The sequence below is a fragment of the Chrysemys picta genome, chromosome 7, assembly GCF_011386835.1.
Source record: "Chrysemys picta bellii isolate R12L10 chromosome 7, ASM1138683v2, whole genome shotgun sequence".
NCBI lineage: Eukaryota > Metazoa > Chordata > Testudines > Emydidae > Chrysemys > Chrysemys picta.
The window spans coordinates 123209551-123233726 of record NC_088797.1 but is presented as its reverse complement, the minus strand read 5'-3'; the positions used below and the strand labels follow the sequence as shown (position 1 = coordinate 123233726).

General features: G+C 43.7%; 1 protein-coding gene across 5 annotated transcripts in view; it reads left to right on the top strand.

Annotated features, from left to right (window-relative positions):
- The window catches only part of CFAP58 (cilia and flagella associated protein 58), a 142562-nt gene that overhangs the window by 75612 nt on the left and 42774 nt on the right, over window positions 1-24176 (top strand). For 4 of the 5 annotated variants that reach the window (XM_005303510.5, XM_042855210.2, XM_065552533.1 and 1 more), the window contains exons 10-16: window positions 5225-5386; window positions 9522-9668; window positions 13873-14013; window positions 14382-14605; window positions 15222-15308; window positions 17671-17782; window positions 19977-20081. In XM_005303510.5, coding sequence (XP_005303567.2) covers window positions 5225-5386; window positions 9522-9668; window positions 13873-14013; window positions 14382-14605; window positions 15222-15308; window positions 17671-17782; window positions 19977-20081 — 978 coding nt within the window. The remainder of the gene's footprint in view (window positions 1-5224; window positions 5387-9521; window positions 9669-13872; window positions 14014-14381; window positions 14606-15221; window positions 15309-17670; window positions 17783-19976; window positions 20082-24176) is intronic. The other variant, XM_065552534.1, reaches the window with a different exon arrangement.

Genomic DNA, 24176 nt, shown 5'->3' with positions numbered 1-24176 from the left:
TTTTTTTTTTTAAACATACTGGGGCTGTTGGGGACCCGCAGGGATCAGTTCTGGGTTGCAACCCACTTTGGGGTCCCAACCCACAGTTTTAGAACTGCTGTTTCACAGTTTGAGAACTGCTGTTTTAGATAATTGAAGATTTCCTGGTTAAGCCAGGATGTTCTCTTGCCATACTTCCTATCTTTCCTATGCAGTGGGATAGTTTGATTTTGTGCCCTTAATAATGTCTCTCTGAAAAACTGCCAACTGTCTTCAATTGTTTTTCTCCTTAGACTTGCTTCCCATGGGATCTTACCTATCAACTCCCTGAGTTTGTTAACGTCTGCCTTCTGGAAATCCATTGTCTTTATTTTGCTGCTCTCCCTCCTACCATTCCTTAGAATCATGAACTCTCTCATTTCCCTCTTTCAAATTCTCAACCAGTTCCTCCAAAATTAAAATCAAATCTAGAACAGCCTCTCCCCTTGTAACTTTCTCCACCTTCTGAAATAAAAAATTGTCTCCAATACGTTCCAAAAACTTGTTGGATAATCTGTGCCCTGCTGTGTTATTTTCCCAACAGGTGTCGGGGAATTGAAGTCCCCCATCACCACCAAGTCCTGTGCTTTGGATGATTTTGTTAGTTGTTTAAAAAAAGCCTCATCCACCTCTTCTTCCTGGGTAGGTGGTCTGTAGTAGACCCCCTACCATGACATCACCCTTGTTTTTTACCCCTTTTATATTTATCCAGAGACTTTCAACAAGTCTGTCTCCTATTTCCATCTCAACCTCAGTCCAAGTGTGTACATTTTTAATATATAAGGCAACACCTCCTCCCTTTTTCCCCTGCCTGTCCTCCTGAGCAAGCTTTATCCCTCTGTATCGCTTTATTTCATATGGTGTGCTGAGGAACATGATGACATGTTCCATTAATTGCTGAAGATCACATTGGAGAGCTCTCCAAGAAGCTCATTGATTTACTGGGAAGCTAGCCTTCAAGCTGTTTCAACTCACAAGTTATTTGCTACCTTCTTACTTTATAATTACCTCTTACAAATTCATATGTTCAGTGGCTTTTAAATCATCTTTGAATGATACATACCCTCTTGTCTGGCTTACTTCATATCATTTCTTTGGAATAATATTCCATTTAAGTGAGATTTCTCTTTATTCCAAAGTCACATTTTACATTCTCCTCCCCCCACACCCACTGCATCTAATCATGTAGCTATGAGTTAGGATCATTATAAAGTACGGTCAAGCTGTAAATCACAGAAATCAGAACGGCAAGGGTCTTGCTGTAGAACTATGCATTTCTGATTAGGGCTATGCACATTTTTTGTACCTAAGGTGAAAAGGATGAATGCTTGAGAGTTTTCTGACTTTTCCACTTCGGGTGCAACATTTTTGGCATTTAATCCGAAAGTTCCATAACCCTTTCACCCTAACACCTGTGCACCTGATGCAATGTGGTGGGAGGTGAAGTCCTTGCAGGTGTAGGCCACTCCTAAAACTCCCATTCAAGTGCTCTCAGAGCCTGTCAGACAACAACCCATGGCAAAGTGTGGTCAATGGAATATTGGCCTCACTGTTGCAGAGCCTCAGGAAATCGGGCGCTAGGGCTGTTTGTGTAATGGTGCCTGTGTTGTGTTTACCCATTTACAGGGGATTTTTATGCTTATTTGATTCACTAAGGGGCAAATCTAGACTCACCTTGCAGCTGCAGAGATCCCTGAGCACATCAGGACTGGCAAGCAGAGCAAGACGCTGGGACCAGCGCAGAGCGTCACACCCTGTGTGTGCTCCTCAGAGGCTCCCTGTCCTCGGCTGCTCTTTCCTTTTTGAGGGCAGGCCTCTGGGCGAGGCTGGTGTATCTGTGATTGTGCAAATCTCTCTGCTAACCATTCCCCTTTGCACAGTAACCTGTGGGAGAGTGGCAGCCCTTATACCGCAATAGAGGAGCCTTATGTCAACTTGGGGGAAGATTCTGTGACAGCCAGGGCTCTGCACCAATCAGACTCCCAGGGTCACATGACTGCTGTGCTCCTGAGGGACTCTAGGAATGCCTGTCTGATGCCCCGCGCCTTCCAGAGCTCCTGCTGGGGCCTGCAATGCCACATTTCACAGTAGCAGCCGTGTTAGTCTGTATCCGCAAAAAGAACAGGAGGACTTGTGGCACCTTAGAGACTAACACATTTATTTGAGCATAAGCTTTCGTGGGCTACAGCCCACTTCTTCATCCGAAGAATGTCATGCCCCACAAAACTGGGTGTGGCACAAGATGCAAAATTGCGTCAGTATAACTGCGCATGTTATGACTTAAAGGCAAATGCCTAACTGTCCTTCTCAACAATTTCCAGCCTGTTCACGCCCCAAACCTGCAGGCCCTGGGGCAGGGGCTTAACACCCTCCCTGGGTTTTGCTCCCCATGCCCCCGCCCTGGGTCCTGCCCCCAGGGAGCACGGGGCTGCTCCGTCCCCTAGGAATCCTCCCCTGCTGAGCCACCTCTCTGGCCGGGTTCACTGAGGCCCCTGCAGTCAGCTTCCCTGGGCCCTAGTGGGCAATGCGTCCTTAGGGCTTAACCCCTTCCTGCCCGCGCTGTAGCTGGGGGACAGGAGGCAGCTGGGTTATTATGTCAGTGGGCGGCTGGATTATGTCAGTGGCCAGCAGCAGCTGCAAGGTGTTAGCTGCCTTTTGACACTGTGAGGGCAGGAAGGGACAAGCTGCTTCCAGCCTCAGGGAATGGGGGTGGGAGCAGGGAAGGGAAAGAGATGAGATCTGCAAAGACACGGGCCAGGTCATCCCTCCCCCCGCGAAGATGGAAGAGCTCCCTTCCCTTCCCTCCTGCACAGTGCAGAAAGGTGGCTGCTGGCCACATCATGGTGTGAACCCTGGCAGAAATCTGGGGAGGGGGAGGGTGTGAGCCTGCATGTCCCTCACGTGTTGCGTCGGGAAGATGAGGCGCCGGGTACCAGGAGAGGCAGGTCCATCCTGGGGGCCCAGCCAGGCATGGAGGGTGGAGAGCGCTGGGCAGGGAGGGTTGGGTGGGTCAGTCGGTCACCCCCCCTCTGTGGGAGAGGTGTATGAGAGTGTGTGTGTGTCACCCCTCCCCGTGTGAACCCTAAAGCCTTAAACATAAGAAGGCAAATAAAAAGAATCCAAGTATTCAGTATTTCTTTTTAACAGGGGCTCAGTCAACTTGATGTTAATTTGAATGTTTGTACTGCCTAGTTTTGATTGATTGCTGTTGAACTTGCTTGAATACGAGTAATTTTACCGGGTGTCCCCTATTCAGCATAGAGACATATGGTCACTCTAGCTTCGATGGTATGTAAATGAATAGGATTGTGAACTCCCCCTGAAAGTTGCTGGGTGCCTTCAACCCTATTAGATTTGAGGGCACTCAGCCCCCCACAGGATCAGTCCCTGGGTCATATCATACGTGCCTTTTTTGTATTTGTAAAGGGGAATTGTTTAAGTTTCATCACTTCAGAAAAGGCATAGTCAGCGTAAAAACCACGAGTACCAACTTGGAAAACTTAGTCCAGAAGTTTATTACACTTCTGTTGTATCAAATACAAGTTAAAGAGTTACAAATGCAGTGACCTACTTTCAACTCCTGCTTCAGCTTATATAGTCACTAGGCTACGCTGCAGATTTTAAACACTCTTTATTGATTTTATCTCACTCTTATTACTATTGGCAGATTGTTTTAACACAAAAAGAAAAGGCAGGAGTAGATTATAAACTGGGACTCTGCTTTCATATTGCATTGCAAGCTGTTTCTGGGCCCCTCTGCAGTCAGCTACAAATGTGCTGGAACTCCATCCCCATTGCTGGGATAAAACTTTCTATATTTAGATACTCTCAGGCTCCAGCGTTGGGTGAAATTGTCTAGTAGAGTCATCAATTAATTAAGCTCTTGCCCCATAGCCAGCCCCCTAAAGACCTTACAGTACATCGGCTCTGCTATCACATTCACAGAAGGGGACAACTATGCTAACTGCTAACGTTGCTGTTATTGCATGTCTGTTCCAAACATTTTTATATTTCTTCCTGTGAATGTATATGAATATAAATTCTACTGGTACTTGAACCATTACCTTCAAAGAATGGAGATGAGACACTTGGGTCTGAATTGCAATTGTAATTCAGAGTTTATTCTTCCTGTGTGTCTATGCATAAAACTGTTTTGCTCATTTGTTTTTATACCTCATGATATTTCTGCTCATTTTAAGGGTGGAATTCTTATCCCCACCTGCACGATGAAACCAAAACCAGATATTCCTCAGTTTGTGCCCCTGCCTGTTTTTAATGTTCTTTCTGTGCAATATTTGGTGCATTCTGGTTGAATATCCATACAATGCTGCTTGTTTATGCTCATCTGTTATGAAGTCTGCGCCAGCAGGTTGAGGGGGCTTATTTTTGATAGAGCATCACTAAAAAGTCCAGCAAAATGAGCAGGCAAACCATTTTTGTTGTTTCTTCTTTAACATGGTACTTGTCATTCCCCTTGAAGTGATATGCCACCAATACTTTAACAAGGATCTCCCTTGCAATTCTCCATCCCCATTGGCAATGAATGTGATCGTCCATGGGCAAAATGTTCCTTATCAAAATCCATCCATTACCATCCGTCTCCATACTTCACCATTCCCAGCCCCTCAGAATGCTACTATGGTGGCTTCTTACCTGGCTGTTTAGTTGTAAATATAGTTGCTTAACTCCCTTATTATTGTAATTATCCATCAAACATTTGGGATCAGATATTAGTTCAAACAACATTTAACTGTAAGGAAGGAAGAGAGACTGAAACCTCTTGTCCTTCACAGTGATCTATTTGCAATTGTAACCTGTTGGAATATATTATACATATTCTCTTTCTGTCTCTCTCCCTAATGCGTAGCTAGTAAACATCTGAAATCTGGCCTTGGCTTTCTAAAAAAACGAATGCTTTTCCTATGAATGCTGCTTTGTGTTGATCTGACCTTAAAGTGTGTATGTATTCTGCCTTTGTGTCTGAGCCAAAGCCTAGGCATCAGGTAAAAATAAAATGTTCCCCCAAATCAGCAACTCAGAAAGGTTAAATTTCCCACTTGGACCAAACTAATCGTGGCTGTAGGCATAGATTCTTATTACAGGGATTTGCAGCTGCCACCTTAGATAAAAATCACAAAGTTTTGTCCCATCCTGAGAATCATAGGAAGATGGTTTAATCATGTTCATTTCCTATTTTCCGCTCCAGGTCCTCCAGCACATGGAAGATATCAAAGTGCGGGAAATGCAGATCTTTGACTACAAGAAGAAGATAGCAGAGGCTGAGACTAAATTAAAACAGCAACAGAATCTGTATGAAGCCGTGAGATCAGACAGGAACCTATACAGTAAAAATCTGATTGAAGCTCAGGTACAAGAATACATTTTTTACTCTGTGATTTTCGCTTGTTTTTTTTTGTTTTTGTTTTTTTAAGAAAATCATTCTCATTTATACTTTTGGAAAGGAAAGACAGATAAATAAAATCTGCACAGGTGATATGTGTGTGTATATATATGTGTGTGTGTGTGTGTGTGTGTTGGGCATTAATTTTTTAGGTCATCTGCTAATCTGGACAGTTTGCATTTGGACTGAGAAGTAAAATTTGCAATCCTCGTGCGCAATGTCAGACTGCTCCCTGCTTTGCGTAAAGACCCTGGCACTTTGGAGAGAGATATTCATATCATATAGAGAAATTTTTCCCTTTATTTCCTTCCTTCCCTCCCCTCTTCTCTGCTCTCTGTTAGGTTTGATATAAGCATATGGCAGACATGACATATGTGAAAATGAACCCCCCCCACACACACTCTCGCTGCTGTGACTCATGTATAAGAAAGCTGCAATGGAAGAAACACTTTTCAGGTGAGGTAGCATTTCCCCACATAACTAAATGTTTCCACCTGGCTTGTGAATTTCAGGCACTGTCATTCCCCTCAGATTACAATCCTCCACCTTTTCCCTGTGAATCCCTCCAGCAATACTGGAGGAAAGGTAAAGATCACTTGTATAAAAATATACTGCATTATTCAACAGTAATGGCCTAAACACTACAGAAATCCCATAGTAAACTGCAGAGTCTAGGATGTGGATGACTGTGGTTCAGAGCCTTGGGGTATTTGAGAGAACAAGGAAATATAAGATAAACATATAGACCACACTGAACATTTATAATCTGCCCTGAGTAAGGGGTGGCATGTAACTGCATTACTCTAGGAGCAGACCAGAGAATGAGCTGTGCCAGAGAGTTACTGTTCCTACTTGTTCCCCACTATGGGGATGTCTGCACTATATAGGGGGTGCCACTGCAGGTTGTGTAGACATACCTGAGCTAGCTTTGAACTAGCTAGCTAAGGTACCAGAGCGGTGAAGCTCTGGCAGCGCTGGCTTCAGTGCAGACTAGCTGCCCGAGTAATTACTCAGGGTTTTGGGTGGGCTTGTACGGCCCACGCTGAAGCCTGTACCACCATGGCTTCGGTGCTATTGATACTCAAACTAGCTAGATTAAAGCTAGCTCAGGTATGTCTACATGACCTGCTATCATAGCCCATGGTTTTAGTGTAGAACTACACCAAGTCTGGGGAGGAGTAAGTTACTTCACCCCTTAGCGTGGAGTAGCTTACTTGCTCCCTCTGTGCATCCTACCAGCAACTCTGGCCACCAATGAGCAGAGGTGTATCCAAGACTCCTGTGACTCCCAAGCTCTCTCTGACCCTTGCTCACAGCCAGATGTTTCAGACAAATAGCCCCTGCTCTCCCCACTGCAGCCTGAGTCACTATCTGAGCAGAGCTGGTCAGGAGAGTAATGGGAGGGGGCTGCTCTCCTGTACTTCCTCTCTGTGGCCAGGTAAGGGCTGTGACAACATAACACAGAGTAATTGAGGATGAGTAGCTAACGTTCCTGTGAATGTTTGCGTGTGTGAAGCATCAGCAGAAATAAGGGTCAAGCATGTCATCGTCATTGTGGCAGATCCCAAAGGGATGTGGCCTCCTGGCAGATCAAGTGGATTGATTCTAGCTAGGTCCTTAAGGTGGTCTGGCTGGACATTCAGATTTTGTCCATCCCTGGCAATCTTGTTGTGACACTGAAGCTTTGGCAACCTCGTGATTGCCAGCTGGGCAGCGGCATTTCTTGCAATGACAGTGCCTGAAATTCACATGCTTCATAACTCATTGGTCCTCCATCCTAATACATGTTCATACCAAGAAAGGCACCAAAACCAGGTGAAGCATGTAGAGAACACTAACTTACTTTCCTTTTATAATCGTTAAAGATACAGTATCAATTTAGAACACAAACTTCTTGCACCCTCCTACAGAATTGGCAGATACACTCTGAGTTAGGCTAACGCATTAAACTCTTTAGCTAACTAAGGACATCTCAGTTGGAGGCCCTGGCATGGTGTATGTATATATTCAGCCCACACAAAGATCTGTGCAGAATACTACCTACTACAGAGGCCATTAATTTACCCTTTAATGGATTATTTGATTTATAATTTGTGCTAGCTGACAGCTCTGTGTGTCAGAAGACTGCTGAGGGTAAAACATCCTTTTGGTTATAATCACACTGTACTGTATGTGGCAATAAAAAAAACAGTAATTCATAGTTCAGTAACAAGCCAGCCAGCCATGGAGAAAAAATGGCTTGGCTTAAAAACTATGCAAAATAGTAATTCCTCTTGGGAAGTAATATAAATTGGCAAAAGGTTGTTTAGCTAGAAGAAAGCTAGCAGTAGATATTTTTGGATAGTTTAATAATGAAAGGCTCTCCGTTAACCTGTCCAGCTCACGTTGCTTCTGCTCTCCAGGACATCCTAATCTCCAACTCAGTAAAATCTCTTGGCAAGGGACTCCTTGGCTGGGTTTGAAAGCATGCTTTCAGCTTTGGGGTTCTTTCCGACATTGGGAACATTTATTCCTTTACTTAAATTAAACTAATCCTGTTCTTTGCAAAAATCACAGGACCCTTCATGTCCCCTTCCACATACAAAGATAGCAGTGTATTTGGGTATGTATCTGTGCTTCAGATTTTAAAATATCTGGTCTGCTTCCAGAGTGTGGGAGAGATTTATAGGCGGCTGTCTAGCAGACTTTTGAATTTAATTTTCTCCTGTTACATTTACATGAGTAATTGTGTGTATATGCACATGGGCAGTTCTAGTGGCAAAGGTTACATCATTGTCAGGGTCATTTAATTGACTTAGTACAAGAGCATTGGTCAGCAGTGTTTATGGAGCTGCAGTGTATTCCCAAATCCCTTACTGCACACTATTTCATGCATCTGCCAAATACATGTGTTGAATCCACTGATCTTCTTTTCATGTCACACAGTCACCAACCGGTCACTGCAATCATAAATCTACTGTATGTGCCTCAATGTTATTTGTGAAAAGTGCCATGACCCATCGTCAGTCTCATTTGATTAACTTTGTCAGTTTCAGTACTCTGGCCAGAGGCTTGGAGTTGGAGAACTGCTGTGTTAAGTGTCTTATGCAAAAATATTTCACTTATCTACCAAGTGGGGAATCTGCACGTATTGAATGTACTGTCCTCCAATTTTCTGTCACCATTCCTCACAGTCACTATCAGTCACAAATAAAAGCAGCCTCCCAATGTTGTACTAGCAGGTGACTCTCTGGATATAGGACCATATACGCATGTGTATAGAAGTGGTTCCATAGGTTAGTTATCCACGGTCACCTGATCTCTCTGCCATGCTATCTAACTTGCCTTCAAACACTTTGCTGTATGTTCTGGGGCTGGCACATGTAAAAAATGTCTTCAGCCAAGGGACTTTTCTACCCCCTAATGCCCTCAGTCCCACACAATCAAAGCCTGCATATAAGAGTTGGCTGGCTGACCACTTCTGATGTGTATATGGGTATTTGTGAAGGATTATGCTCATTTGCATACAGAGACATGCCTGGGCACATGAGTACTTTCATTTGGAAAAATAATAGCTCCCTCCCAATATTTGTGCAAACAAAGCACAGTTGTACAAGTGTTTGTTGAAGAGCAAGCCAATAAAGTCATGAAAATGGATAGGATCACAGTTGCATTATTCACTTATATCCACTGCTAGGTCCTATGATGTGTCCAGCACTCTAAATAAGGTGGCTTACCGGCTTATTGTTGTTGTCAATGGCCTTTTAACAGTCTGATTACTGCAATATCATGCCAGCATAAACATCAAATGACCATGTAATGGAATTGTTTTTCTTTGCTAACGTTAGAAGTAATGTCTTCTATGCACAGCTTAGTAGGATAAGGATTTGGCTGGGAGTTTTCTCCTCTCAGGTGCTGTGGTTTAATGTCAAGTGTCAATGTATCTTGAACTTCCAGGCACAAAATACTTGAATTCTCTTCTATCCCTTTTTAGAATCATAGAAATGTGGGGCTGCCAGGCCCCTCGAGAGGTTACCTAGTCATCCCCCTGTGCCGATGCAGGATTAAGGATACCTATCTCACCCTGACAGATGTTTGATGAACATCTATTTTGTCCCATTAGGACGAGATCACTGAAATGAAGAAAAAACTGAAGATCATGACACATCAGGTTGATCAGCTTAAAGAAGAGATCACAGCCAAAGAGGCCGCTCTTGTGAAAGTACATATGGAACATCAACGAATAGAAAAGGAAAAGGAAGCTCTGAAGGTAAGGCACCTTAGTTGTGGGGTGTTTGCCAGGACTCATTAGGAAGGAAAGGACATGGTTTCAAAGGTTCTTTCATATTCCCTGGCCCATAGTACTTTGATGAACTCTTTAAGAACTATTCTGTAATTGCAGTATAACTCTCAATGGCCTTTACAGGTATTATGTTATGAGTCTACCATGTATGTGATGGAAGAATAGATCCTTTTGTTTCTCTGCACCTAAAATTGTAGTCGTCAGATTCCTAGATTACCTGTTGAAAGCTTAAATTCTCCCTCTCTTTCAATACCCCAAACTGTGCTCACAAATATAGGGTTTCGTGGGTGTGCTGATTGCATCATTCTCTGTATAGTTGGCCCTTAGAATAGGAATTATTATTATAGAATTATTATTATCATAGAATTATGAATTATTTGGGGAAGTTCTCTGGCCTGTGTTATACAAGAGGATAAGGCTAAATAATCACAGTGGTCCCTTCTGGGCTTGGAATCTGACCCTGTGATTACAAGTTTTGTTTCCTTTAATTTTTGTGTCTGTAGTTTTAAGTGCTAACACAGTACTCCCACAGTTCTCAGTCCTGTATTGCTGTGTAACTAGCAAGCACAAGCCTTCAGAGAATCAGGTAGTATCTTACAGTAGCTCCCTCTGCTCAGAAAGAAACTTCACTATTGTGTGTATCTGTGTTAAATCAAAGGAAGGTGGCCCAGCGATCTCTGGTTCTTTTTCTCAGCATTCTCTGTAACTCCTCCTTGGATATATTATTACGTGTGTGTTGACAGCTCAACCCAATTTGCTCCTCTTTCCCAAGTCTGAGAGTTAGAGAAACAGTATCCATAGCAGGTCATTTTTCTCTTCACTTAGTCCCATAAAAAATCCCTTGCCATTTTCCACAGTGCTTTCTTTTTGTCAATGTCTCACTATGGTCCAATGACTCCTTAGGTTTTCAGCCACTGTCAGCACATTACAGTTATGACAGGATGTCAATAGAACTGTATAAAAAGGTGATTCTGTCTCGGTTCTGTCTCAGAGTTGTTATATCAGTTACAGAGAAGCCAAACAGCACCTAATATTCTGTGGGCAGGATTCTGCCTTAACCAGTTCTCAGGCCTGTCTTGTCACCTCAGAATCATCCACCATCAGTTTGACAGCAATTTGATTGCTACACTGTTTTACCTACTCAGTTATTCACTCACAAGTATGTCCATGGGCTAGCATCATGTTAGTGACTGGCTTTGGGGCATTGTGGCTTTTTTCACCTACGTGTGTCTGCTGAATGCAAAGGTAGAGAACGGTGAGAGGAATAACTGACATAGGCACAAAAGAGCCCAATTATTCTTGTGGCATGAAGGCTTCAATTTGTTCTGTTTGCACTGATGTGAAGAAAGCAGGCTTTGACTGAAAAATCAGCTTAAGTGAAATTGTGTAACATGGAGGAGTAAGATTCACACAGGTGCTTTTCTGCAAATATGAGGTTTATGCTTAACGCAGTAGCTTACAGGGATGTGTTACATATATGCCTGATGAGCGAACTTTACATGAAGCCTGATCCAAAGCCCATTGGAGACAACAGGAGTCTTTCCATTGATTTAGGTAGGTTTTGGATCCGGCCTGTTGTTCTAAGTGGTTTGGTTAAGCATCCGGATGTATCTGAAACCTATCGGAATCTTGACCCTGCAGAATCGAGTTGGAGATTCCACACAAATAGCCACTACTGCAATTTCTAGCACGTGTGGTTCCAATCACAGGCAGAAAGCCCTTGGGAACAGCTTTCTCATGGGGTTGCAGCATTCCTGGTTCCAGCCCTGGCTGGAGATTGAAGGTTAAAAGCCCCTCTTCCCTGAACATTTCAGAATCTAAACAACTATCTGGTTTGAATTTGGTTCTAGATGTTGGCAAAGATTCAAAGGTATTCTCATTTTTTTCCAAAATGAGTTCTCCTGTTTCTAATAATACTCTGGGTCAGAACCTCAGCTGGCTTCAAAGGAGCAGCATTGATTTGCACCAGTTGAGGGTCTGACCTTTTATCTGCATATAATGTAACTATGTATGTAACCTAGTCTTGTTTCTCTTACCTTCTGAATATAAGACCCCAATACTGTAGCTATTGAAACCACTAATCCCACCAGACTTCTGCTTGAGCTTGTAGGGCCATGGAGTGACTAGCAGTGGTTACAGAGTAGCAGCCGTGTTAGTCTGTATCCGCAAAAAGAAGAACAGGAGTACTTGTGGCACCTTAGAGACTAACAAATTTATTAGAGCATAAGCTTTCGTGGACTACAGCCCACTTCTTCGGATGCATATAGAATGGAACATATATTGAGGAGATATATATACACACATACAGAGAGCATAAACAGATGGGAGTTGTCTTACCAACTCTGAGAGGCCAATTAATTAAGAGAAAAAAAACTTTTGAAGTGATAATCAAGCTAGCCCAGTACAGACAGTTAAGAAGTGTGAGAATACTTACAAGGGGAGATAGATTCAATGTTTGTAATGGCTCAGCCATTCCCAGTCCTTATTCAAACCGGAGTTGATTGTGTCTAGTTTGCATATCAATTCTAGCTCAGCAGTCTCTCTTTGGAGTCTGTTTTTGAAGTTTTTCTGTTGTAATATAGCCACCCGCAGGTCTGTCACTGAATGACCAGACAGGTTAAAGTGTTCTCCCACTGGTTTTTGAGTATTTTGATTCCTGATGTCAGATTTGTGTCCATTAATTCTTTTGCATAGAGAATGTAGCAGTGGTTAGATTCTTTACTGTACCCGCCAGCCCAGATTTATATGTACTTAATGCATTCCTCTGAGGGATTTGTTTATGTCAGAGTTTCCTGCCAACATCTAATGCCACATCTTGTTTACAACTTGTATTTTCTGTGGCATAAGGAGAATGCTGAATTTTGATATATTAAAAAAATATTACAGAGCATTGCCAAATGCATGAGCAATTTTACATTTGTAGACAGCTTTTACACACTGTTGATTGCATTTTAATGTAAAGTGGCTTACATTTGTGTTCTGGTGATGGATTCTGATCAGCATCCAACACTGAGTATGAGAGATATGAATGTTGCAGATATGGGAAAATAAAAGTTTTATTAAAGAAAACAAGAGCGGAACAAGATCTTTTATTATGATGATGGAATTGTAGTTTCTGTCCTCTTAAATTATTGCTGTTTCAGGCACACCCTTCATCACATTCTGATTCTCTCCCTTTTGTATGATGCTTTTTCTCAAGAAGCACCTTGGAATCAGATCCTAGCTAAAGCATTTCTTTTATTTGTGCACAGGCTTAAAAGCTTTTGAACCTGTACAAATAGACCTCATTAAGATAGTGCTATCTTGACTACGGCTAATTGCCTAACAGTGCTAGATACCTGTTTAGTAATCCAGCAAGACCTTATTACTCTTTCTGTGGATAAATATGTTAAATTTTAGTACTCATGACAATGAGATATAGATGTTGGTCAAATCCCATCTGTAGCACAGGTAGATAGTTTTCAAGCTGTCTCCACACAGCGTATCACTCCTGATCAGTGGCGACCCTGCCATTCCAGCCTTCTCCGCCTCGCTCTCAAATCTGCTAAAGCACCTTAATTTTGACTTTCAGAGCCTTCTGCTATTCCACGTCTGGCTGCGACATATTTTTGCCCGTGAGCCTTAATCCTGACCTACAACAACCCTTGTTATTCCAGTCCTAGCTCTCTTCATAGCTAATCTCACAACTCTTCTGAATTGTACCAAGTTTTGCAAGATGGATTAACCTCTTTTAGGCACTAGGATGAGATCTTCAAACTTATGTTTACTTGCAACCTAAGCTAGCTTTGAATCCAACTCTGCTGTGTGGTAACAGCAGACAGCAACTGACCCCTGCCATCCCCAACATTTTTTCTTTATTTGCATTATATGAAGTGCCCCCGAAATATAGATCAAGACCTTACCATAAATATAGAGAAATCTTTCCAAATTTCTCCAGAGTATAACATTCAGTACAAATATGTCTGACATGTTGTTTACACCATTTCTTTCCGGCTCTTTGTGTGTTCGCTTGTATTTCTTATTTGCTCTTGAGAACCAGCAACACGTGCACAACACAGGAAACTAAATGAAAGTACAAGGCTATCTCTAAACCCTAATCCTAAATTCCCAGGTTTATGTAGTGGGAAGTTGTTGCTAAGTACAGTTTATCTATATTCTTTGCTTTTGTCAGGCTGAGCTGCTTAAAATGAAACAACAAGCCCTGGAGACCAAACACTTTATTGAAAAGCAGGAGGCAGAAGAGAGAAAACTCCTGAAAATTATTGCTGAGGCTGATGCCGAGAGGCTGAGGCAGAAGAAGGAATTAGACCAGGTAAGAAGGTCTAATTGAGAAGGAGCCTCTCCTTCTTGATTGCCATTCCAACCCACAGAAACAATCCTTTGTTCCATTTCTTCCCCCCACTCGCTTTTTAAGGAATGTATCTTCAGCTGGGGTAAATTGACGGTGCTCCATTGAAATCAACCTGTTACTGTATTGATGTCAACGGAACGACTTCAATTTATATCACCCAGGGTCTGACCCTACACTGGGGGGAGATATAGGTACTTAACAAGCTTTCATTCACTGGTAATGAAATAACATTTTGATTGAACTGCTCTTGACTGATGAAGATACAGGCCTTGATGTTTTATGACTGACAGCTTTATAGCTTAATATCTTGCCTTGTTCTGCATCCCTAGGTTATCAGCGAGAGAGACATCCTGGGGTCGCAGCTTGTTCGGCGCAATGACGAATTAGCTCTGCTTTATGAAAAGATCAAAATCCAGCAGTCCATCCTAAACAAGGGGGAGACTCAGTACCGGCAGAGAATGGAAGACATTCGACTCCTCAAGCTGGAGATCAAGAAACTTCGGCGGGAGAAGGGAATACTTTGCAAGAGCGTGGCTAATGTGGAGGAACTCAGGTAGAAAGGCAGAATGAATAAATTTCACTAGCGGCTGCAGCCATGACATTACATTTGAGACACACAAGAAAGCTTGTTTTCACACCTGGTAAAGATTTGTAATGACAAACAAGGTACTCCGAAGGAGGGTTTGCTTTATCTGACCTCAAACACTAACTAGTTTAAATTCAGAAACCAATTGATCAGTAATTAGAAAAAATAGGGAGAAAGAAAAAAAAAAAGATGCCTGGACCCAAAAGAAGCCATATCCAAAATTCACCGTGGACTTGTGAGTTACTGGTGACATTACAAGTTTGACAGACAGCAGGAGAAAAGGTGTTCACAGTCCGGTGAGCTACTTAGTGGTGTCCAGGGCCCACCTTAGTGGAACTGCTTTTTATTAGGCAATCCGTAGAGGAAGGAGAACATTTGACATATTTATAACAAACTCCCATATGTTTTCAGCGTTCCATCCTGCTAGATTTATATGTGAGTCTGACCGGTGAGAAAGATTTAGTTAAATTTTCATTGAAGGTTGTGTTTCTTTAAAAGCGCAGTTTTATAGCCCAGACTGATTTATCCTCTCCTACATTGACTTAATGTTTTTCTTCTCTTTTTTAACCTTACTATACTTGAGGCATATTCTTTCTTGGTGGGAAAACATTGTCATTTGCTGTACAATCACTGGGGGACTTCTAAAGAAACAGAGCTGTGTTTCCAGCAGGTAACTATATCCCAAAGCCTGGAAATGGAGGGTATGGTACTGCCCGCATTCACACTCATTTTGGTATAACCCTTTTGGGTGAGATTCTCAGCTGGGGAAATAACGTCTACTTCTATTGATTTCTGTGGGGCTACACGGATTTACCTCAGCTGAGGTGCTGGCCCATTGACTGCAGTCGAGTTATGCCAATTTTGGAGAAACAGGCCCAGGATTTTAACAACTGTGGCTCACATTCACTGACTGCAAACAAGGGCAGGTTTTGTGCCTGCTGCTCAAATGCATTGGACTGGAAGACTGTTCCTGTATTGAAATGCAAGGAATGTATTGAAGTATAGGGTGATGCCTGCCATCATGGGTGGATCAATTCTTGCTAACTACAGCAGCAAGCCTACACTTTAATGAACTCCCAAACCATTACTAAAACTGCCAGCTGAAGGAGTCCTTTTATCATTTGTACAACTAATTAGGGCTGGTCTACACTGGGGGGCGGCGGGGATCGATCCAAGATACGCAACTTCAGCTATGCAAATAGCGTAGCTGAAGTCGAAGTATCTTGGATCGAATTACCTGGGGTCCACACGGCACGGGATCGACGGCCGGGGCTCCCCTGTCGACTGCGCTACCGCCGCTCGCTCTGGTGGAGTTCCAGAGTCGACTGTGAGCGCGTTCGGGGATCAATATATCGCGTCTTAACAAGACGCGATATATCGATCCCGGATAAATCGATTGCTACCCGCCGATACGGCGGGTAGTGAAGACGTACCCTTAGATTTAACCCAGTTTCACTATAAGCGTTCTTGGCTTGCCAATGGGAGATGCCTTTTTCCCTTTCCCTCACTCCATCCAAACCTACACACTGGACCCTGCAGCATCAGGATTTTCCAAACAGCCAGCCAAATTCAGCCGAGGATTTTGGCAGCTTCAGAGGTGGAAATCCGCTGGGGGAGGGCGAAGTGGGAAAGCAAAGCAGCCATTACTTCCCCTTTGCTGGGTGGCGGGGAGTTGCAGGTGCCCAACACAGCAATGGCTCCGACCAAGGATGTGGTCTAGGCAGAGCTGCCGGAGAATGTGCTGATTCAGCATGTGCCCACAACTGCCTTGATTGCCAAGGTTCTTAGGGGAGTGCCCAGTGAATATTAAATCAGCCCCTGCTTAGTGGTGAATGACTTCTGGAGCATGTGGGTGAGGTCAGAACGGGGAAGTGTAAACTCTTCTTTGAGTGATTGCACATGTCTGTTCCACTTAGACGTGTGCAACACATCTCAAAGGACAACAGCTGCAGTATGGGTAAGTAACTGTCTTTTACACCTCCCCATGCCAGCTACGGTGAATCTGGCCCGATGTGTATTAAACTGTTCTGTGAAGTGAGAATCACACAATAAAGGCTACAACTGCACCTTTGTTAGGAGGAGAAATCATATGATTAGTTTTAAATTAAGATATCAAAGTCAAGGAGGCTTTACTATTGCATGCGATAGAAGGGGATCGGTGATAATAACATGTCCACTGTACAGGCCCACCAGACTTTTACCCTCCACTTCACTCCTGCTCCCAAACTGCTGGACTAGAATGCAGTTTGAAACTAGTGGTGAATGACTTGATGTCTATCCCACAGGCAGTTTGGAATGGGGTGACAAACTGCCTGGCCTGCTTACAGCTGCCCTGTATACTTACAGAGTTCTGTGTTGTGGGAGTACCAGGGACATGTTTATTCTAGCGTAAGTGTGTGTGTAACAGTGTCACTATGTTCTGAGCCCTTCAAGGACATGTAGTGAGAGACTATAACCAAGAACCAAACTTGGATTTCCTGCAGTGTAGTGACCACTAGGCTGGACCATAATTATCTGTTTTCTTAACTGGACTGAGATGCTCCCTCTCATAATTCATTCCTGAAAACAGTCTGAAGTGTGGCCTTTAGTGAATACCGTGGACCATGTGTGATCCCTGTGGGATGAAATGCTGTAGTCAGAGTCAAGTTATTAGGCTCAGTGCAGGGGTAACTGGGTAAAATTCTATGGCCTGTGTTAAGCAGGATGTCAGACTAGACGATCTAATGATCCTTTCTAGCCTCAAATCTATGAAATAGCTAGAAAAATTCCAGGCAGTGAGCTCTATTAAATTGAGAAATAGTGGGAAGTGGTGAAAAGCCCTCTCTTGAGTCATTAAGATAGATGAAGCAACAGAAAATATATCGTGGGGGTACAACCGTGCAGTGGGATGGGAAGGATGATTGGCTGACCACATGAGTCTCTTCCATTGCTAATGATCCTGCATGTAAAGGAATGAAGAGTTAATGCTAATGCAGATGTTTGATTTCTTTGTGAAAGTTCATGGTGGTTGTTTTTTTTGTCCTGAACTTTAGGCAGGAGGTTTATCACATGCAGAAGGAGCTACTGAAGGAACGAACTCGATGCAGAGCCCTAGAGGAGGAGCTGGAGAACCCCATGAATGTTCACAGATGGAGAAAATTGGAGGTAACATTTTAGCATAACATTATCACAAGCACCAAAAAGGCCGTATTTCCAAATCGACAGCATAGCGCAAGTCATATTTTGTTTAATGCTATGCAAATTGGCATTTAGAGGGGCAGGCAGAGTGAAATTTCCATAGTCCCAATGGTGGTTAACTGCTGAATGGCTTCTTCACACAATGCAATCAGTGTTATTTTTGTGTTGCTTCCATAATGTACAATTGTAAAAGGCTTTGCTAAAGAGGATAGGGAGATCTTGAGTTGAGATTCAAAGGGAATCTCATTAGAAGGAAGAGATTGTTCAAAGAAGAGAAGACAAGTCCCTAGTGAAGGTGTGACCCTCTCTTCACTCAGTATGGAAAGTTGTGTGGGACAGAAATGAGAGGGGCTAGGATAAGAATAGTGGAACAGGGAGTGGGTCGATCTGAGGTCAGAGAGGTAAGCAGTCGGTGAGGGGAAGAACAGGCAACCAAATCAATAATGGTGAGTTTCCAATGCAAACCACTGTGGTTAACATGATGTAAATGTTTATGTATGCAGCAAGTCAAAATTTTCACAGTATCCAACCCTACCAAATGAAGACAAAAAAACCCCCAACCTGTTAAGCACAAACGAAATATATGAGCTCAATTGACACCATTGGATATTTCGTAGATTGCCTCAGAGCCAGCTGAGATCTCTTTTGCATATGGCTAGTCTCTGATCTGATGCCAAGGGTGCTTAGCTGCCCTAGTAAATGAGTGATAACATGCTATCCCCCCAAGAAGTGCATCTGAAGATTTTGGCTGTGCTGACTAATATGATAGTTAATTTCTGATCTTTCAGTGCTGAGTTTAAAGCTACACAGTGTGCTGACCTTTTCTTCTGGAATGGAGATAAAATACAGGATGCTGAAGTGTACTGAGGAGATCTAAGCACAATCTCCGGCAGCTCCAGATAAAAATGGGAAATCATGCCATTCAAAAAATCAGATGGTAGGAGACTGGATATTTCAGGGGACTGATAATGGGAGATGAAGTCTTTCAATTCTAGGTCACTGGTTTGGATCTGGATCACTGAAAGGTCAGCAGTTGTTAACAACCATATGAAATGATTTTGATGGAGTCTCGGTCCAATTCCTTATGAACAAACATCCCCCATGACAAAAGATACCAATACAGTTGTCATGAATTAGCACCCAGTTTGGCAGTGGTCTAAGAAGGGCCAACGACTGAGTGGGTCCTGGGGCCTGAACTCCCTTTATTATTCCTTAAAAACTGATCTTAAGAATGGCCAGACTGGGTCAAACCAACGGTCCGTCTAGCCCCGTATCCTGTCTTCCGACAGAGGCTAGTGCCAGGTGCTTCAGAGGGAATGAACAGACTAAGCAATCATCAGGTGATCCATCCCCTGTCATTCACTCCTAGCTTCTGGCAAACAGAGTGTAGGGACACTCTGCAACTGGGCGTAGACACATGAGTGCAAGGAGAAGGGAAAAATGTGGACAAAGCTTGTTCTTCTTTTTCCTGTACTGCACACATTCAGTGGCTCGAGAACTCCAGTATAGTGGCTGCAGTCTGCCCCCTTTATAAGCACTAGATTCAGTTTAAAAATGGGATGCCATACATAGGGGAGTGTTAAAGACTCAGAATAGTTATATAGGGGGAACATCCTCCAGGATCTCCTCCACCACTCCCAAAGACAATGTTGTAGTGTCCCTCCCTCTGATTCAAGAGGACAGAACCCGCTCCCTCAGGAGCTCCTTTTTGTCTGGGTTCTTCTATGCATCCATCAGCATGGTTTCTGAATGCCTGTGCTGCTCCATGTATGTCAGTAATGGCTTCTGCTCAATAATGAAGTACTAATCTCATCCTCCTCCTTCCTCCCCGCCAGCCCCAGGACAAGCTGCGTGTGCAGATATCCCAGCCTTGCCTGTTTGGGATTAGGCTGCTGGGATGCCCCATCACAATGTTTGGTTTGAAAGGGACTCTCCACGTCATAAACATTGGCCTACCATGGCAGATCTCCCATACTGAGAGGGTTACTTTCAGAAGGATTGCTTGTATGTATGCTCTTTTCGACCAGTTCATGCTGCTACTGGGAACCCAGACACTCAGATTTCATTCAGTCATATTGGTACACAACAAGGACACGAGGCATAGACTGCTAGGTATAGGCTGTACGGCTGTACTTTAAAAAATAATGTTCTTCTTTAATAGGCCAGTGACCCGAGTACCTATGAACTGATACAGAAGATACACACACTACAGAAACGGCTCATCAGTAAGACAGAAGAAGTGGTTGAGAAAGAATTGCTTCTTCAGGTACTGTAGCATCATCTCTGTCTTCAGTATCTCAGCATAGCATATTTGTTGTACCCTGCGTATGCAGCCTCCATAGGTATGCTCCCAATATTGTTATTAGGATGCCTTTCCTCTGAATTGTGGAGTATCAGGGGGTAGCTGTGTTAGTCTGTATCCACAAAAACAACAAGGAGTCCGGTAGCACCTTAAAGACTAACAGATTTATTTGGGCATAAGCTTTCATGGGTAAAAAACCTCACTTCACTTGCTTATGCCCAAATAAATCTGTTAGTCTTTAAGGTACCACCGGACTCCTTGTTGTTTTTCTGAATTGTGGGGTTTGCTTGTTCTCCTGCATTTCCCTTAGCTAGTGGTAGATGGCAGCACTTACACACAGAGAACAAATATCACCTGATTAGTTGATTTTCATACCCCAGTCACTGATATCTGGATGACTCTGAAAAATAAAAAAAAAGGTTTGATTTATTTTATTTGGCCACCAAAAACCAAACTAAATAAAAATGAAATCAAACAGGTATTTTCTTCAGCGTCCTGGTAATGACAGGCATGATCAAAAGGACTAAGAAATGCCTGACCAAGGAAATTATGTTGACTTGAAAGCTGATCTATTGATCATCCCAATAGCAGAACCCCTTACTAAATTACCACAACGTCACCGAATCATACACAAAGACTGAAATGGTGCTAGAGGGGAACATGGGGTAAGTCCCCTTTCAATATTGGTTCTTCCTGCCAACATAGATGGAGAATCTCCCTCTGACTCAGTTGACCTGGGGCAGGAGATCCTCCAGCGCCCAACCAAAGGGGTCAAGAAGAAGAGGCTGTTATATTACTTTCCTGATGGAGCTGCATATGAGGGGGTTACTTTACCAGCATTCATACATCTTTGCAAATAGAGCACCCCCTACTGGGGATAAAGACAGGGACCAGACCCTGGCTGAGGTTTAAGACTGTAGGAAACAAGCAGCAACTAAATTTCTTATTGTGGAGCCTTTTTCTTCTCTCCCCTTGGCCTTGCTTACTGAGTTTGTACAGAACACACCTATCCCAAAGGGTGCTACCATACATGTTTTAATCTGAATAAAGCCCCTTGTGTTTAAAGATATTTGACATTTTTCCACCTTTAGTTATTGTTCCAAACTGCCCTGGTCTCCCTGGAACTGCTCTGCCATTGCAGGAAGAAATGAAGCTTTTGTTGATTCCTGTCACCAACAGAATCTTTTTTTTAATGCTACTGTGGGTGGAAGGTGATAACATGGAAATAAATGGGTCCCTTTATGCTAGAGCTGTAAACGCTATGGGCAGACTCGCCACTTCCAAACAGAGGTGATTTTTTTTTTATGGGTCTTTTGTTGCATGCAGGTCAGGTCTTTTCTGGGCCCTTGGGGGAAAGTGAGAATTCTTGATGTTTTGATGTTTTGCTATTAATCTCTGGAATGCTCTAAACCGGAGACAGTAGTAAATTGGTGGAGCTATGTTGCTGGTTCAAAGAACCACACTGCTTTTTGTGTACTAGCGATATGTTGAACACAGTGAGTTTTGTGAATGTTCTCAGATTTCTGGGTATGCGTGCTGGGTGCTTTGGATGTGTTTACATCAACACAACAATCCTCAGGCAGAGATGGAATACTGGCAGAAATAGATAAATCTGTGGGTCAAAGGTGGTAACAGCATTCCAGAAGACCCTTACTGACACCTGGGACAACGAAGAAATGCCACGAGACTTCAAAGATACTACAATTATTCCTTTAAAAAAAAATAAAGGCAGCAAAATCGTCTATGATAACTACCGTGGGATAGCTCTCCTAACTGTTGCTAGAAAAATCTTTGCTTGTGTCCTCCTGAACCGACTGATTTCATCTGTCTCAGAAACCAATCTACCTGAGACTCATAGTGGATTCAGACCTGGTGTAGCAGGGTGGTCACCTGCTCCTGCCCTGAAGAGCTTGAAATCAGCCCTTAAAGAGGGCTGCAGCTCTGAATGCTGGGCTGATTGGGGAAGCAGCCGCAGCTGGGCTATGCCCCAGTCAGGGCTCAGCTGGCCCTATAAAGGCTGGGAGCCAGGAGCAAGGACTCAGTCTCTCTCTGTTGAGGGAGATGGGCCTGGCTGCAGGGAACTAGAGACAGAGTACCTGAGTGGAGCAGGTCTGGGGAAAGGCTGAGGAGCTGGGGAGCTCCAGAGCTCCAGCCTGGAAAACCCCAGGCTGCGGCCTAGCAGAAGGCCAAGGGGTACTGGGGGTGGCAGAGGGCAGCCCAGGGGTAGGCCAAGGCAGCAGGTCCAAACCCAACCTTGCCAGTGGTGAGTAGGCTGATACTGCAGTCTGTCCCAGGGCGTGGGGATGACTGGCAGTAGCCTTATACTGAGACGAGGTGGGAATAGTGGGTGGGGGGTTCCCCGGGGAGGGGAGACCCTAAGACTGAGGGTTTACTGCTAGGGGGCAGCATCCCAGGTACAAGGACACCAGGGTCCAGGGAGGGACATGGGGGACCAGAGGACAGGCGGATCACCAGCCTGCAGAGGGCGCTCCTGGGTCGATGAGTTAATTCCCAGAAGAGACCAGCAGGAGGCGCCACAGGGTGAGTCCACTCCTCTACACCTGGTCATAGCACTATAGACATGATTTTTAGTATCAGGCAAATACAAGAAAAATGTATCGAACAAAATATGGATCTGTTTAGTGTCTTCATTGATTTGACAAAAGCATTGGGGAGGGATAGCTCAGTGGTTTGAGCATTGGCCTGCTAAACCCAGGGTTGTGAGTTCAATCCTTGAGGGGGCCACTTAGGGATCTGGGGCAAAATCAGTACTTGGTCCTGCTAGTGAAGGCAGGGGGCTGGATTCAATGACCTTTCAAGGTCCCTTCCAGTTCTAGGAGATGGGATATCTCCATTATTTTAGAATTTGATGCAATCAATAGAGAAGGATCATGGACAATCCTCAGCAAACTTGGTTGCCCACCAAAACTGGTAAAGATCATTCGTTTATTTCATGCAAGGTCAGGTACTTTTTAATGGAGATCTCATTGATTCCTTTCCCATTTCAAATGGAGTCAAACAAGACTGTGTCCTTTCCCATGTACTGTTCAACCTCTTCGTCACCCAAATTCTCAACCATGCTACAACTAGGCTCAACAGAGGCATATACATCAGATACAGACACAATAGCTCAGTCTTCAATCTTATGAGACTTAAAGCAAAAACAAAAGTAACAGAACTACTAATAAGAGAAGCACTCATTGCAGATGATTGTACCCTCCTAGCACACACAGCGGGAGATCTCCAGTGCATCGTAGATCGCTTCGCTGAAGCATCAAAATTGTTTGGCCTTACAATCAACCTAAAGAAAATGGTGGCGTTGCATCAATCATTTTCATCACTCCATGTCATACCCCTAGCATATCCATTAGTGGAATCCAACTAAAGCAAGTTGACAGTTTTACCTATCTTGGCAGCAATATCTCTAATGATGGGTCTCTTGATAAAGAGATCACAAACAGGATACAGGAAGCTTCTCAGTCATTAGGAAAGCTACATAACAAAGTCCTGAAATCCCACAACAATAGCCCTCTCAACAAAAACAAAACTTTATCATGCTTTTGTGCTCACATCTCTCCTCTGCGGCTGAGAGACCTGGACACCATACAAATGGCATCTCAAACAACTAGAGGCCTTCCATATGCGGTCTCTGCGTGCCATTATGGGGATCCACTGGCAGGACAAAATTACCAACCTGGAGGTTCTCCAAAAGTCAAATGCCACAAGCATCCAGGCCATGAGGATAAAAGCCCAATTACGCGGGATTGGACACGTCATTAGGATGCCTGAATATCAACTTCCCAGAAACATTTTCTATGGCAAATTGGCACAAGGACACCAGAATCAAGGCCACCCCAGAAAGCGCTACAAGGACAGCATCAAGAACAGCACACACTTTGGTGCAGTCAAACCAGATGATCTTGAGAAGGCTGCGTTAAATAGATCAGCAGGGCAGCACACAGCACTCAGAGCTTTCCAAGCCTTTGAAGAAGACAGAAATAATCGATTGTTAGCTGCCAGGGAAAAGCGTGCGTCATACCCCTGCTATAGCTACCAAGA